Source organism: Agelaius tricolor, unplaced genomic scaffold, assembly GCF_023055355.1.
Source record: "Agelaius tricolor isolate 1412-34295 unplaced genomic scaffold, bAgeTri1.0.p SCAF_2, whole genome shotgun sequence".
Classification (NCBI taxonomy): domain Eukaryota; kingdom Metazoa; phylum Chordata; class Aves; order Passeriformes; family Icteridae; genus Agelaius; species Agelaius tricolor.
This window is the reverse complement of record NW_027269262.1, coordinates 53,576,441-53,593,546: the sequence shown is the minus strand read 5'-3', so window position 1 is coordinate 53,593,546 and position 17,106 is coordinate 53,576,441. Positions and strand designations below refer to the sequence as shown.

General features: G+C 41.4%; 1 protein-coding gene across 2 annotated transcripts in view; it reads right to left on the bottom strand.

Moving 5' to 3' along the window:
• Positions 1-16,735, bottom strand: part of SPIDR (scaffold protein involved in DNA repair) — a 196,708-nt gene extending 179,973 nt beyond the window's left edge. For both annotated transcript variants that reach the window (XR_011677433.1, XM_071419195.1), the window contains exons 1-5: positions 16,607-16,735; positions 9,654-9,809; positions 8,671-8,749; positions 6,974-7,159; positions 4,244-4,401 (exon numbers count right to left, since the gene is read on the bottom strand). Coding sequence is in view for 1 of the 2 variants with exons in the window: in XM_071419195.1 (XP_071275296.1) it covers positions 4,244-4,401; positions 6,974-7,159; positions 8,671-8,749; positions 9,654-9,809; positions 16,607-16,627 (600 nt within the window). In the remaining variant the exon portion in view is untranslated. The remainder of the gene's footprint in view (positions 1-4,243; positions 4,402-6,973; positions 7,160-8,670; positions 8,750-9,653; positions 9,810-16,606) is intronic.
• Positions 16,736-17,106: the final 371 nt, after the last annotated feature.

Here is a 17,106-nt window from a genome sequence, read left to right as displayed (position 1 = left end):
TTTCACCCAAACCAGAAGTTAAGATCAGCAGAAAACTGTCTACTGCACTTATTAGTGTGCTGTGCAAATAAAGAGGATCTGCTGTAACCAGTTAAGCTTCATTTATGCTACATAGCAAGTATATAAGACTAATTCCTCACACCATTCTGGAATAAACCTCACTTGCTCCCCATGTAAAGCAAGCAAATCTGGGTACCCATCAGAAACTAATAAAGTGGATTTACCAGGGAGGGCACAAAGAAAAGGCCATACTCTTGTAAGGTACCAAAATTATATACTCCATACAAATGCTGGCCTACTTTAAGGGATTAAGTGTTTTGAGGAAGGGTTCAAGTAGGGAAGATGATGCCACTCGATGCACAGAGCCAGAGAAAGCTCCCAGATTCAGAGGTAGTGTGGAAGGAGAGAGGAATTTACCCACAGGGGCACACACTTTTATTTATTTCTAGGCATTTAAATATTTATAAGTTTAAAATAATTCATAGATAAGCAGTTCCTACAAAATATGGAACTTAGCTCACAAGACAAAGTCTCTAGACAAGTTTGGCAAAAAGTAGTCACTACCAGTGCATAAAAATAGGGAGTTTTTAAATTTTGAAGTGATTACATGGCACTCTTTTGGAAAACATGTATGCTGAAAAACTAACATTAATGGTTTATCTTTATTTTAGTATCATGTTCTCCAAGAAAAAAGTTCTCTAGGTATCCACCACTGGTAACTGGAAATGAAGGAACTGTAAGAATAGAAAGAATAGAACCATCTGGGGTCACCTTGTCAGATCTTTGTCCTGCATCATCTTAAGCAAAAATGCAACCACTTACAGGTCAAATGAAAGCTAACATAAAATAACCCCCTCATTGCCTAAAAATAGCTAAAGGAAAGTAAAGCATGGTCTTGAGATATCTTGCACATGCTTCCTTCAAAAATTCTGAAGACAAAAATTAGCTGTTACCACAAGGCCAGCTTCAACTTGCCTTCCTCATTATCCACTATCAAGCAGCTTTACACATCAGAAGTGGATAGTTGATAGGAAAGACACAGCACAGGGACTTGGAACATAAACTGAGTCGTGACTGCAGCTTTACAGCCTAGAGATAAGCAAGAGTCTTATCTTCCAACCAAAACAGTATGTGAAGCTTTTCTATGCAGTTAATATCACCGAATAGAAGTAATTTTAAAATTAGATATATTAGTATATAAAGGAGTAGGGGAAGAAATTTCCCAGTAGAAACATAATACACTCCTACCAAGAGTAAATACTACCATAAAGATATTTTGGCAGTAATCCTAAACCTCCAGAACTTCTTGGTATTTGGCATATTTTGAAGTGGCGTAAAAGAAATTTCATGGTCTTTTGATTATCCACACACTCCATTAGATTCTAGATATTTAGTAAATACCACAAAAATGATGATATATCAACATTTGGCTTTTTTTTTCCTTCCCTCACCATGAACTAGGCCACAAAATTAACAGGCCTTTTTAAAGAATACTCATACAGCAAATGACCTCCTATAGTGAACAGTGCTTTCTATTCTGTCTTGGAAACCTCTCTGCTTGCCTGCAGTTTTTTCCTAGCAGTTTTTCCCTTGGAAAACAGCATATCCCAAGTAAAGCAAAACAAAGACTGCAGCAGGCAGAGCAATCACTGGGGATTTACCCTCCTGCATACACTGAATTCCCAGAAGAAAGTTTTCTGCTGAGGGTGACCACCCAGCAAAATTCCCAGGGTGCTACTCCAGCTGAGATGGGGGAAGAGGAAATCTGTGGGGACAGTCTGTTTCCCAATGTACCCACATGTTTTGTACTAGCATAACTATTCTGGTTAGATTTAAAAACTTTTTATTACAGTATGGTTGCATCCCAAAAAATCCTCTCATGAGCGTCATTAACATGAATGTGTCTCATAATGTTTATCCAACTTTCCATGTACACTGGGCTAAGTCATGCTGGTGTAATAAAAACAGGACAACTTTTACCAGTGGCATAAATCTCAATTCTGTTTTCACAGCTTTATGCAGACCATGCAGCCTCTTCTGATGCTGCAGCCTGGGATTTAGGCAATATAAAATAACTTCTTCAAAACTTGAAAACACTTGACTAACCCTTGCTGAACTCTGAGCTACAGCTGCTAGAGTGGGACTGACACCCACAAGAGCCTGATGAGTGCCAGGTCATACATGTTGCCACAGCCAGACCCGCTGCTTCACAGAATCACAGAATCAATTAGGCTGGAAAAGATTCTAAGATCATCAAGTCCAACCTATGACCAAACACCACGTTCAACTAGACCATGGCACTAGTGCCACATCCAGTCTTTCCTTAAACACCTTCAGGGATGGTGACTCCACCACCTTCCTGGGAAGCTCTTTCCAATGCCTGATCACTCTTTCCGTGCATAAATTCTTCCTGGTGTCCAATCTGAGCCTCCCTTGGCACAGTTTGAGGCTAATTTCTTTTGTCCCCTCACTTGTCGCCTGGGAGAAGACTCCGACCCCACCTGGCTACAGCCTCCTTTCAGGGGGTTGTAGAGAGTGATGAGGTCTCCAGTGAGCTGTTCTCCGGACTGAACACCCCCTGCTCTCAGCTGCTCCTCATCACACCTGTGCTCCAGACCCTTCCCCAGCTCCGTTGCCCTTCCCTGGACCCGCCCCAGCCCCTCAATGTCCTCCTTGTGGTGAGGGGCCACGGACAGAGCAGCGTCCCACCCTGCGGCCCCGGCAAGGCAGCAGCACCCTGCCATGGGGCGGATTCCTGGGAAACTGGAGGCTGCTCTCCCTCCTGTGTGAGCAGGACTCCTTGTCACACTCACTCGCGAGCATTTTCATACAGAATCGAAACATAAACGAGTTTCAATAAGTTTCAATCCGCTTCGCTGACAGCCCGGCCCGTGGCCCCGCCGGCCGAGGTTCCCGGGCCTGCGGTGCCCTCTGCCGGGCTGCTCCAGCAGCGATCCCCGGCGGATCCGCTCCCACAGCCGCACCTCCTCGGGCCGATGTTCGCCGGCTGCCAGGCCAGCGCTGCCCCTTCTCCTTCCCCCGGCTGCCCCTCTGGGGGTCACAGCCCGGCCCCTCCGCTCTGCCCGCCCCGCCTGGGGCTTCTCCCCCACATTCCGGGGAGTGCTGCCGGCGCGGGGCTCCCTGGTGCGGCACCAGCCCCCCGCACCAGAGAGAGGGTAAATCACAGTGACAGGATCACTTAGGCTGGAAAAGACCTCTGAGGTCACCGAACCCAACCTCTGAACAAACACCACCACCACGTCAACTAGACCACGGCACTAAGTGCCACGTCCAGTCTTTGCTTGAACACTTCCAGGGACAGTGACCCTGAGCAGCACATTTCAAATGTTACTTCGGCCTAGGGTACCATCACATCTCAAGTCTTTTCACACATGTCAGTTTACTGTAAGATACTAAATAAAGATCTATAGCTGACACAGAATGCTTTAGAGATAAACTTGCATTTTCTGCAGTTTAAAAAGAAAAGCTACCATATCTTAGCCAGCAATATTCCATTCTCACTGCTTTCCCTTTCTGGAGCTCTGCAATCCTCATCACTGAAAAGGGAGTCCTACACATAGTCCTTTACCCCATCATGCTCTATTCCCAACACCTGAGTTTTTAGATAGTCACAGTCTCAAGGTACTAAAGAGAAATGGGAAATGGTCTCTCACCCACCACACTACAGGAAATTTGGGCACCAACTCGTCACAAGCAGCCAGGGACTGTACAGAGTCCAGATGATCATCTCTGGTGGGAAACCCACCCACCTGATGACTTTTTGCACACACACTGACATACAGGAAATTCAATTTTAATATAAGAATAAGCTGCTTCACTGCAAGGGTGACCAAGCATTGGCACATGTTGCCCAGAGAACTTGTGGAGTCTCTGCCCTTGGAAATACTCAAAATGAAAGCTGACACAGCCGTGAACAGCCAGGTTCAGCTGCCCAGATGTGAGCAGAGGGGTTTGACTAGGCACTCTCCAGAGGTGCCTTCCCACCTCAGCCATCCTGTGATTCAGTGATCACACTGCCAAGCTCTGTGGGAGGGGCACTGCTTGGTTTTGAGGTTTGGCAGTCAAAGAAAATGCCTTGAAATTCTTGTGCACAGAATTCCTACTGAAAAGATAAAGTAAGCAAAATCTTCACACTACCCCAATTCAAATGCAAACAAATATGAATACATTCCATAATTATAGCAGCAGCTTTTTTTTTCTTAAGCTTGGAACAATTTCTCACCTTACAAAGCTCATCATTTTCCTCTTTGACAGGCAGAGAATTAGTATTTGTGCAAGAGTCTGAGTCTGATATCTCTACTGAGCTGTCCTCTTTTTCTGACCCATCGCACTGATCGGTGGAATCAGTATCCTTCTCCCAGTCAATAAGCTTCAATTCATCTAAAATAGAAGATGGGTAAAAAGAGTTTTTATTAATCACCATCTCTCATAAGTACAAAGTCAGAGTAATACTACAGCTATCCTGAACTTGGGGGAAGAATTGCAACATTATTTTTTAACTATGTTCAACTGATCTTTATGTTTAAGTGTTTTGTGTCTCACAAAAATCTAAATCCTACTAGCCAAATGTGTTCTGTGAGGAAGGATAAAAATTACATACATAAAAAAATATTTCAAAGTCCTGTCTGCAAAGAGGTGGTACGTTTAACTGCACAGGCAGGTAGGGTGTTCTCTTTAGTTTAGTTATTAATAATTTTTCCATGGTTTAGTTAGGGTTTTTTTTTCGCCCAGCTTCATTGGCTTTTCCACATGTACTTGTTCAGAATTAACTGTTCTAAGCAAATGCCTTAAACCATGTCAACATCTGCTATCAGTGGTAACCCTCACAAAAGAACAAAAAAGCTAGTTGAAATGGTCACCTCCTAAAACACCATGCCTCAATATACAGGTCTGCAAATCAAATCTCTAAGCACATCAAAGAGAGAACTGTTGAGGGCAAATCAATAGAAACAGGAATAAGGAAAGATGGAGGTAAAAAATAACAAATAAAAAAGCCCAAACAAACCCACAATGCAATAGCAATAAAAGAGATGCCAACAGAAATGCAGAACTTTTTTCCACCACCATCAGGACCATGTAGTATTTAATGCAACTCCAAAAGTCCATTTGTAACTCCAAGGATTTACTGAAGGGCATGGAGACTTGAGCTGCAGTAGCACCCTCACAATCCTTTAGGTCCAAACATCACAAGGTACTGAGAGAGATAATTTCAATGTGCTTTGCATAAATGAGCATGTTCGAAGGAGAAGGAATTAAAGATTTTGGGGGGCTGCTTTTTGATTTTGTAAATGTCATATTTCTAACACTGGAATAGTCATGTACAGGGGAGAGGCAGCAGAGAAAGAAGGCACCTGCACCATGCTCCAGGCATCTGAACATATCCATGGAACTGTAACAGTACCTTCTGTACTTGGCAGTGCTACTGTAATCTAAATACTAGTTCCTACATTGACCTTTCAGACTCTGAAGTCACACAGCTATAGTGCTGCCACCTTTTACATGCACAAATGCATTTCTGTTTCTGACTATGAGGAAGCTTCATCAGAAATTTTAAACACAGACATCAGCAAGCAAGGAGAGCAAAGAGGTTTCATTTGAAGCTGTGTGACAACGGAATAAATTACTTGATGAAATACAAGGCAATCCGTTTTATCTTGTCACATGGAAGTACCAACACTCAAAGTGAACTTCACATGAAAGGGAACATCTCTAAAAAATACTTTCTCCCTACTGTCACCACACCTACAACTGTACCTATATATGCACACACATATAGAGGCACCCTGGGTACAGTACTAAAATTAGTGTATATCATGGTTACTTCAAAAACATAGAAATTACAGTTCTTTTACTGCCCACTGCTTTCAGGATATTTTTGGGTTTAGAAGAAAAACATGACAATTATTGGATTTTATCAGTAACCTTCAAGCAGATACGTAACACATCAGGGTTTCTTCAATTACACAGAGAAACCAAATTTTGCTATCTTATAAGCATAAAAATACTGTCTCTTAAAAAAAAAGGAAGATTAAAGCCTGCAGGATATACTTTCAGGGGATAAGTGAATTATATTAATGGTAGGTTAGAAAAATTTTTATTCAGCAACAGATTGCAGTTTAGAAAATGAACAGTCTTTCCTTTTCTAAAAGAAGAAAATTACTAGGAATTACAAAGATAGCCATCAGATATGCCAATGACACTGTTATATAGATGAAAGGAGGAAGATTTTGCATTTTTGTTTTACATCTACGGAGCATATTTCACCAGTGTCACGCACAAAACAAGAAGTCAATCTATTTGCTCAGCTCACAGCAGCATTTGAATGCTTTGCCAGACATCCAGGATCCAGTCTAACTGTAATATTTCAGATCTAACTGAAGTACTACAAAGTTAACCTAACTTGTTTTACATTGTAAAGTCTTCCTAACAAGTTCTAATGCAACTTATACATTATCCCAATTAACTTCTATAATACAGCATATGATTTTTCTGTCTTCAGCTGCACTTTTTAATCAATTTCTCTCCCCTCTGTCATTTCCTGGTCCATGAATTAGAAAGGAAGTTCTAAGAACTAAACTCATGGCTGTTCACATAGTGCAGCTAACAGGGGAAGCAAGGAAGACTGTGTTCTGAAATGAAAATAGATGGCACACAAGATGATGCTATCTGCTGCTGCAAAGCCTGCCATATCTAATCAGTAGATGCATAAAACTGTGTTCCTTTACTCCAAGGTTTAAAGTTTTTGTACATAATTTATAATAAAACCTTACTCTATACCCAGATGAAATGTATGAAAAAACCCCAAAAAACCAAAAGAAACAAACCCCTCCAACTGATCTAACCAAAATAGGAATGGATCATGTCATTTTGTCAGAATGACCTCAAGAATATTTTCATTACAGCACCTGAAATTGAAAGAAGGTTTCTTGTTAAGTCTTGCATTTGAACTTACCTTCACTACTTTTGTCCTCTAACAATAAATCACATCCACTAGGAAAGTCCTCTGTTTTGGAAGTGTCACTTTTTTTGCTGTCCAACCTTGGAATCAATGTTTTATTTCCATCATCTGAAAAATCACTGCCACTAGAGGTCCATGTTATGTCCTCAGCTTCCTTAGAGCTTTCAGCAGCAGCAGCTCCTATGAAAAAGCATTGCAAAGTGTTAGACTGCTACAGAAACACAGTTTTGTTAAATTTAAAAGTATTAAAAATTAAACTGTACTATTTTTAAAGGGTAAAATTATAAATTCTGTTACTAGGCATCAGAGATTAATACTGAAGCATTAACTCACATGTATTTTTTATTCATACATACGTTATTTTCAGTTTAGCTCTCCACAATAAATGCTAACACTTCATTTTATACAATGAGGCTACAACTGTGTCCTTCAGCAGTGTGAGGACAAGTCATGACTGTCTGACATTTAGTCTCCCTACACACAGTCCTAACACTCCTCCACATGTATCCTTGTAAAATGCTGAGTGCTTTAAAGAAAGACTGTCCTTAGAATTCTGGGTTTGGGAGCTCTCTGACTTCATCCAACAAGTAACAAAGGAATAAATGTATTCCATCAGTAGAGATTACTCTTCAGTTTTCTCTTTCAGTTTTTTCAGGAAAAAAACCAAAACTTCTCAGAAGTTGCAAGGAATACCTCATGTGTTTTTGAAGACATTTTAATTCAAAATACTTTTCTGCATTATTTTTAATCATAAAAGCAAGGAGAAAAGGATTCATGCTTAGCATGGAGTATACAGAAATAAGAAGGCAGAATTTTCCACTTCCTACCACTACTAAAACATTATAAGTAAATGGGAATTTAGATAATTTCTGGGGGTTTGGAATTAAGCAGAAGAGCCTAGAAGAGTAAAATGCCACCACATCTCCTCCTGCAACAGAGAGGTTCTTCTTAGAAATCTAGAAAAGCTAGAACCCCAAAAGGTAAAAAAAAGTGCCCAGTAGGTCACCTACTTACATCCAACGGAAACAGCACAGCTGCTGGAGCACGCAGAAATAGAGCCTGAAAAATACCACCCCCTCTTTCTTTCCTTTCCTCTGGGCTCAAAAAATGGAAAAAACTAGAAAGAGTCAGTAAGTCCTCCTCCTCTTTATTCTGACTAGAGTTCTTTTTTTTAATGCTGGTATTAAGCAACATGGGGGCATACAGAAGATTGTAAAAGCAGGAGGTTGATAAAACTCTGGTTTTCTACCTATTGCACATATTTACAAAAAACAAAAATATGTGCTCTCTCATGCCTGCTTGTCTGTCTAGAAAATGACAGAATAATCTCACTTTCAATCTATACAGCTAAGGGCTATTTTTCATTCCCTCCTAATGAAATGTGAAGCATTTAAATATCCCATCCCTTTTATAATACACACCATATACAGAATTAGTGATGCTTCTTTCACCTTTCCAAAAGCAATAGCTGAGTGCCTGCAGCTTTGCAGAATAAATTTCTGGCACATTCTGGGTGAATGGATGAGCCCCACCACAACAGTGAGAGATTGTGTGTCTTATCAAAATTAGCTTCTAATTACAGAAACAGAAGAAGAAAGCGACCAGCACTTCAAGCCAACTTCTACCCCAATACAGAACAAAATAAAGTAACAATAGTCTGACAATGTTAACATGAAATAATCAAAACATACTAGATGCACTTTCAGCAGATGTTAACAGTGATCCAAGACGCTTCTTAATCCTGGATTTCTTAGTAGAAGGCCTCTGGGACTACATTAAAAAGAGATAGAGATTTAATCACTAGGACATTAAAAATAATTTTAACATGTATCAATATATTTAAAGCTGTTACTCACCTACCAAAGCTTAGCAGACCAATTTCAAATTAAATTTAAAATCTTTTACAAGACTGTAATATAATGAAGTATTAAAGCATGAGAATAGTATCATAAAATCTGAATTTTCATAGATTTGGAAAATGCAAACTTTCTATGACTATGACAGAAATCACATGTGACCTTGAGAAGAACAGGAGCCAGTATTTTCATCACTAAAATGTCAAAAGTGGGCAGTAACAACATGCTTGATAAAGCGTGTGTCCTCTTGAAAAGTTACATAAAGAATTAACTTGGTTGCCCTGTCTCTGATTTTACTATATCCCATAAGATATGCAACACTATGACTGCTCAGTACCAGAAGAAGAAACAAAAAAGCAGCTTGGGTCAGCACAAAATACTTCTCATTCAGATCTGGCTGATTGAGCAGGATTTTCTACACTTAATTCACTATTACAAACACATTCTTTAGGTCTAGCAAAAAATCCTCAGGTGCAAACTACTGCATTTTTGTTCTGTATATTTTTTAGGAAATGTAGTACTTCATCACAAATATGAAATTACTTTTGCATCCTTCAGTGTATTACTGAATTTTTCTAAGTGATGAGTGCTATCTAGAACACAACATATTAACATATGCTCCCCAAGTTACACTAACAAGTTAAGACAATGTCCTTATGTAACTGTGCTTTCCATTTTCTGTCTATTTTGACAGTTGCAACAACATGCTGTTAGTTTGGAAACAACACCAAAAGAAAAGGCAACATCTTATTCACTCAAGCATGGAAATTCACTGTCAGTTTGCATCTCTTTGTTACACCACTAAGGCAGCATTTTACCTCCAGCACTGAAGTGCTCTCAAAACCATCCCCACACCTAAGCCACGCATTGGAAATCGAAGAAGCAGACACTGATGTCCTGATATTTGATTTTTTCAGACCTACGGGTGTCTCATCTGGGAATGGTGTGCGGTCTGCATTCCAAAGTCTCTTCCGCTAGAGAAAGGAAAAACAAAGCCATTAAAAACACAGCGTAGAGATAATCAATTTCAAGTTAAATTTACTTACTCTAGATTGCCACTAGTATTTTCTGGATGTTTACAAACAAATTCCAATTTGTAATGAGTTCAGGAAAAAAAAAGTCTCAAACATTTGCAAGCATCTTTTATGCAGCTCTAAATAATAACACCATCACCAAGGTCAGGGGTAAATTAAGTTTTTGATAAATACACTTTCTGTTGGTCTAAATTACGTCTCATAATACCTGATAGCTGCTCAGTGAAGCTGAAAATATTATGTTACACAGGAACAGCTCACTAAAATACACTTTAACTAAATAAAGCCTTCAAAGTCATATATTTAATGTGCTTTAATTTTGTTTATGCAGAAGGTCACACTAGGTATCACTATACAGTTCACCATTAAAAATAACTAATCAACCAAAAAAAAACCCATCCCAGGCTCTTTCAGCTGTAAGAACTACACTTATTTCCACAACCATTTCCCCACTAAAAATGTTGCCTTCCCCTTACAAAGGATGCCAGAAATCATTTGGAGCATTAGATAAGTCATGAAAGAGGATTAGCATCCAGTGCTAATATCATGCAAGAGATTGTAACATCTGAAAACAGCTGAAGATGAGAGAATTGCCTGTTATCACATCCAAAGCTATCTCTCAGATTCAACACCAGTCTGCACATAGAAATTGAACTTGAGCACGATAATCATCTTATCCTATTGTGCTGGTGAAATTTATCAGAAAGCACTGACTGTATCATCTAACTACATCTGTCTTCTGATATAACTTCTCTCAAGCAACTCCAGTTCCTATGTATAAATAATTATTACTCCAAAGTTAAGTTAACCAGCTCACACATTTTCTGCCAGGCTGGTCAATCAGGACTGTAACATACATGTCAAACATATGCACAACAAAAAACAGAAAGTGGAATCATAGAATAAATATTCTGAGTTGGAAGGGACCCACAAGCATCACAGAAGCCCAACTCTTGGTCCTGCACAGACCCAAGAATCACACCACATGCCTGAGAGCACAAGCATATGGCACTTTTGCAAATGGCAATGCATATTTGTTTTCCATAGGGTTTTTTCAGTGCTCTTGAGAATGAAACAAGCAGTTCCCAAAAGCAGACAGTGAGCAGCATCTTACTTCACCCCTCCAGTCACAGTCCTGCTGTGCATGGTAAGATAACTGACCCTGCTAAGAGCCTCTTCTAAAACTGCCAGGGGTATTTACACCTCAAAGCAGCTACTCATTATCACCAAAGTCAAACTGTCCCCATAACTACTCCCACAGATATATGAAAGGTACAATCTTGAATCTGACGTGGTATTAAATCTGGAATCAACAGCGTTTTGGCAAGGACACGATGTCAGGTAGTTTAACAAGAAAGGTTAACATTACGACACAGAGAGAATTTAAACACTGCTTCCCTCCCAGTGAAGATGCTCTTGATTTCCAAAGTGCTTAGACAGGAACCTCTGCACTGGGTTGTCCTCTTGGCAAATGCTTCTGATGGTTTTTAACCTTAATCAGTGCTGGGAGTCTTGCTTATATGCCTGGTTTTGTAGCTTCTAGAAGATTTTGCGAGATATATTTTGCAGACAAAGACTTACAGCATCACATACAGCTCATCTAAAGCTTATTTCTTGAATGGGATGCTCCAGTTTTGAGGAACACATCTGTGCCAACAGCAGCACCGTAGCTTGCAAGCAGGTTTACAGGGCACCACTTCTGATGGTCAGTTAAAAGCAGAAACAGTTGCAAATAAGTGAAAATAAGTGCACATAATTGCATGCAGAAAGAGTTGCCTGAAGCAAGCTTTGTAATATACTTCCATTGTTAGCAAGCTTAACAAACATAGAACTAGGGAGTTACTCCTTGTTAAGCTTCTCATTCATGCTATTCTTAAAATCAGGACATTTGCTGACAGACAGCAAACCTCAACTTCTCAGTGCTGTCTAATACCAACACAGGAAAGAAAGAATGTGACATAAGAGGCAGGGGATGAACAGCAGAATGTGGCAGCTGATACACAGCCACTGCTGCACAATTGCCAAGATTTGGGAAGGGGACGCCGTATAAAAATCAGCAGGATAAAGGCTACATGTAAACTCCCTCTCCCTAAGTAAGAAGGGTTAGGGTACAAATAGAAAGGATGTGCTCACAGGTGACAAGGTTAAAAAAGCAAACTGAGTAGAACAAATAGCTAGGTTTATGCTTAGATGGCTACATTTCTATTTAGAGTGCAATCTGAAGTTGCATTGGAAGTGACTTTTACACAACTGAAATTCAGTGTACAAGACAGTCATGGCTGTGACAGGCAAGAAGACTTTTCATAATTGATGACTTAACAGCAGAATAGTTTTATTTAACCCTGCACTTCCTTAGCCTGACTAAAGGCAAGGCTGCTCAGGTTTTCAGAGCAGCACTACAGAGCTGTCTCAGGGCAGGTGGTTCCTTGACAAACCAGAAACAACTGGAGCCCCCTCTTCCCCTTCTCTCTGAGCACTTGGAACTCACCAGACTCTGTGTGCAGACACAGCAACGATGAACCAAACTGACAGAAAACTTCTTTGGAAAGAAGCACTTGTTATCTACAGCTGGTGCAACAGCACAAGAAAGGATACAAGGATCAGTGGAACCAGTCCAGCAGCTGTTTGACACCATGGCAGCTTATTTACAACCTGAAGAACCATCAGTACTGTGGACAGTTCTGGTTAATTAGCTCTTTGTTTCACCATGCATCCTGCTCCACAGATTCAAGAAAATCTGAGAGTTTCTGCTACCACCACACAGAAATTTATAACCACTACAAGCACTGAGAAAACAGTCCCCAAAGTCCCAAACCAAGGAAGTAAAGAAATACACCTTTTACATGAGATATTCCTCAGCTACTGCAAATTCTGGCAGACTCTACTTGGAATAAAACAAAAGAGAAGGACTTATGGTTGCTGATACTGACAGCAGTGGCTTTGAGTTCCAGATTTTTAATACAAATACCTTGTCACCATTTCCCACATTCTAAATTGTCTTAAAAAACTGGGAACAAAACAACAACACCCCCACAAAAAAACCCTCCAGAGCCAAATTACCGGATCCCAAACTCCCTGTCAATTTAAATCTCTCCATATAAATATTTGATGTGAATTCAAGAAACTGGACCTAGACTTTCAATCCACAGTTACTGAGAGGGCCAGCAGCCTGCAGGGCCTCTGTTGGGCTCTTTGCCTTCAGACACCATGGGAACAGTGCCAATGTTGGGGACAGCACTGTCATCCTTCCCCTGCAAAGCCACCTTGGCACAGAGGGATGGTGTCCAAGGACTTCTGTCACAGCAATACATCTGCTGGCATGCAGAAGTGGCAAGTTTTAAAGGCTCTTTGCTTCTGCTCCAGCCTGCTTCACGGCTGCAGAGAAACTAACATTTTAAGAAACTTAATTCTCAGGAGTAAATATTTATAATTAAGCTAATCTGAAGGCTGTGCTGCCCCCAAAGAAATGCAGCAACAACTGTGAGTTCTTTTAATCTTGAGTCACAAGGTTAATAAACTTTTCTTTCAATCTGAAATAAAAACGGGGCATATAAAAAATAACTTGTGTAATTTATTAAAGGAATGCATGAAGTGTCTAGAAACAAGGTATTGGAATTAAAAAAAAATAAATCACTGAATCAGGCTCAAAAGTGCTATAGCATGTAGACCTGCATGAACATCACAAAATCAGGATTTATTACAAAACAGAGTCAGACAACAAACCTTGTAAATTGTGTGAGGTGTCAGAAGCCAAAATATGACCTCTGAAATTTTGAGTTAAAAAGGGGAAGGCTAGGATGGCTGTCTCATATACAAATTGCCTTGACCTCTGTTCTTAAAAGCATTGCATTTTGTCTCTGGAGCAGTTCCTTCTAAATGAGTGGAAAAAAATTTGAGTTACTCCTGTGGGCATTAGTGGAATTAGGTCCAAGCCCTCCTCATAAAGGGCATTGCAAGCAACCTTATCGCATTACTCCTTTAGTTATTTCCAGTGAGATAAAGGTAAGTCAGCCTACATGGGTGCAGGTGTGAGGAAAAGGGAGGCAGACTCTGAAAAAACCATGAAAATGCATAAGGATTTTACAACAGACTACTGCAAGTATGGGGCTGGAGTGTTGGATTTGACTTTTAAATAGATGTTCCTATCTAGAACATCTCCACTCAACCAATCTGTGAGGTTACTTATGTCCAAGACTTGTTACCCAGAAACACTCTGTATAAAGTCACTGGGACCATATGCTCAAAGACTACTCACTACACACCCTTTACACTTCTTTGGGGCTACTTCAAAAACCACAGGAAGAGCCCCCAGGAACACATGACCCAGTATATTATCTACCTCATATGCAAGTGGCATTTCTTTGACACATCACCTACTCTTACACAAAAAGCAACATAAGCTGAAGGAGAAAACTAGTGATAAACCATTTCACTACATGAACTCCTCCTGCTACTGGCTTTCAAATCCAAAAATTAGTCACACCACTTAAACATCAGTCAGAATTATTCAAATACAACTGGTACAGTCTTCCTGGACAGAGTAGAATGAAAAAGTATTGAAAATCATAGCTCTAGTCGACAGAGACTTTTCATATTTTTAAAAAAAAAACTGATGGGACCAATCACATAAAAGTATGATAAAAGTATGTAAATATCCAACATTGACCAACAGCCATCCTCATCTTTCACCTTTGTTCTCATCAGTTTCACATGAAAATACTCCAACTAACACTTCAGCTTGTGTTGGCCTTCAAAACTCCAACTTCAAGAGAGTATAAAACTGAATTTGACAAGCACCTCACTTTCAGCAAAGCACCATATTCATGATACTGAGTTCTTAAAAGTGTAACTACTGTATTTAGTGCCTAGATAAAAAGTAAAGTTCTAATTTAATATGAAAACATCCTTGCATTTAAACTCTCAAGTGAGCATTCAAATACACACTTAAAGTAATGATTTGTATTTTTTTCCAGTGAAGATTATTTTTTTACTCCTGTGAAAATCAGTATGCATATTTTCCAAAGATGACTCACAAGAACATGTGTGGTCCCTAGAAAGGTCCTCATCAAGTTGTAATCATTCATAAAAAAATTATACCGTACAATCACAGTCAGTGATAACCTGCCATACCATACCTCCTTCTAGTCTTGTGGCAAAGAAATACTAAAACCAAATTAAAATCTTAAAATAATTTTCCCATTGCTATGGATGTGTGAGAGTAAAATTTTTAAAACATTCTTTCAAAACCTTTGTTGGTGCTCATGATTTTTACTACACTAGATAAAAGACTATCCTCAATGACTTACACTGACATATATAAGATTACCATTTGAATGTCAGGATTTTTTAACCTACATGTCCTTTTTTAAGCCAGAATATAAATTACTATATGCTTACATTGGAAAAAAACAACTCTCATGGAATAAGAATATTACTGAAGTATACTTTGTATTAACAACTAGTGCCAAGTAGCTGGAGAGAAATCTGCAATCTATGAAAGCATTTAAGCAGAAGTATTTTAGAAAAGCTCATAGAAAATTAAGTTATCCAAAATGTTTAGGATACAATAACAGTATCACACATTTTTGTTACGTCACAGGTTAGCATGGGTTTAATCAATTTAATTAATAGCCAGCAAGTCCTCTATTTCCTCTTGAACGGTATAAGTTTTCATTCATCAAGGAACGTGATCTTTGTCAGCAAAAGGAGTTACTATTATCACAGGCTGTTACCACATTTGCAACAAGAGTTGGTTAAATCCTGTTTCAGTTAAGTGTGCATTTTCTCACTAGGCAAGAATGCAAAACCTTCCAGAAGAAACCATGTGTAGTGTCAATATACAGGTTAATTTATGTGAAGTATAGTAGGTTATTTTAAAGCTTTTTTTTAGTAGTTTGAGAGCTGTTGACATTTTCTTCCATTAAAATTTCTTTTAAATGGGCTTATACTTAAAAAGCAGTTAAATGTACACACCAGTATAGACAAAATTCTCTAGGAACCAGATCCGTAATATGTCAGCTCTGTATGTCAAACAACACTTGCAGTCCCTCTTCCAGCAGTACATCAATATTAGCCTAAGCACGGACAATCAGAGCCAGCACATCCCAATTGCTCCTCTGCGGGGAACATCCAATGGACCAAGCAAATTACCAAAGGAAAGGGATAGAAAAGCAGCACGGGGCGCTTCTCCTCCCTCCGCTCCCAGACAAGAAAGCGAAGCTGCTCAAAACAGTACCAATCCCGGCCAATTCCCACAATTCTCTTTTCCTCTCAAGTTTTACTCTCCCTGCACTTTTTCCCCGCCGGCCAAGTGAGCAGGCCGAGCTCGCCGCTCCCCCCGGTGCAGCTGTGCCACGGTGGATCTCACTGTTAGTGTTGCGCAACCGCGCACACCAGCACCGCGGGAAGGGCCCGGGCTCCCGCCCCGCGTTCCAGCGTGGCGGGTCCCCAGCACAAGCACCGCCTTGGAGCCGGATATGAACGGGCAGCGAGGGCACAGCGCGGCAGCGACTGCTGCTCTGCCGCCGCCGCCAACACCACCAGCCACCCCCGCGCCCCTCGCAGCGGGGCCGGGAGGCGCGGCTGGCCGGCGGCCAGGGCGCACGGCAAGGCCGCCGCGGGGAGCGCCACGGCTCGGCCCTACGGGGCGGCCCGGGAGCATTGACCAGCCCGGCCAAGGAGCATTCACCGGCCCGGCCGAGCCCCTTCTCCTCCCGTCCCGCCGCGGCCGCCGGTACCTTCCCCTTCCCGCCGGGCATCGCCCCCGGCGCGGCGCCGCGTCCCCGGTCACGTGGCGGGGGAGCACCGGGGGCGGGGCCGAGGGAACCCCCGGCCCGCGCCCGCCCTTTGCAGCTTTGGCGCCGCCGGAGCTGCGGCTTCTGATTGGGCAGAGCAGGGGTGACGTAGAAGCAGGGCGGGGCCCCCGCGAAGGAGGGGCGCGGTGCGCGCGCGCTGGGGGCGGGCTGGTGGCCCCGGTCGCCCCGGTGGTCCCGGGTGGTGCGGGAGCCCTGCGGAGCTGGCGGGCATTTCCCGAGGGGGCTGCCGCGAACTGGGCCGTTTGTTCTCTGCCGGGGCACGGGCTGAATTTTGAGGGCATGGTGTGGAGAGCGACGTGTGAGCTCTGCCCTTCCCTGAGAAGTTTTTCAGCCTGGGTTTCGCCTCTACATCCTTCGTGACAGCCAAGGTCACTCATGCATTCTTCGTGATATCCGGGTTTACTCAGAAGTAAATCTCAAAT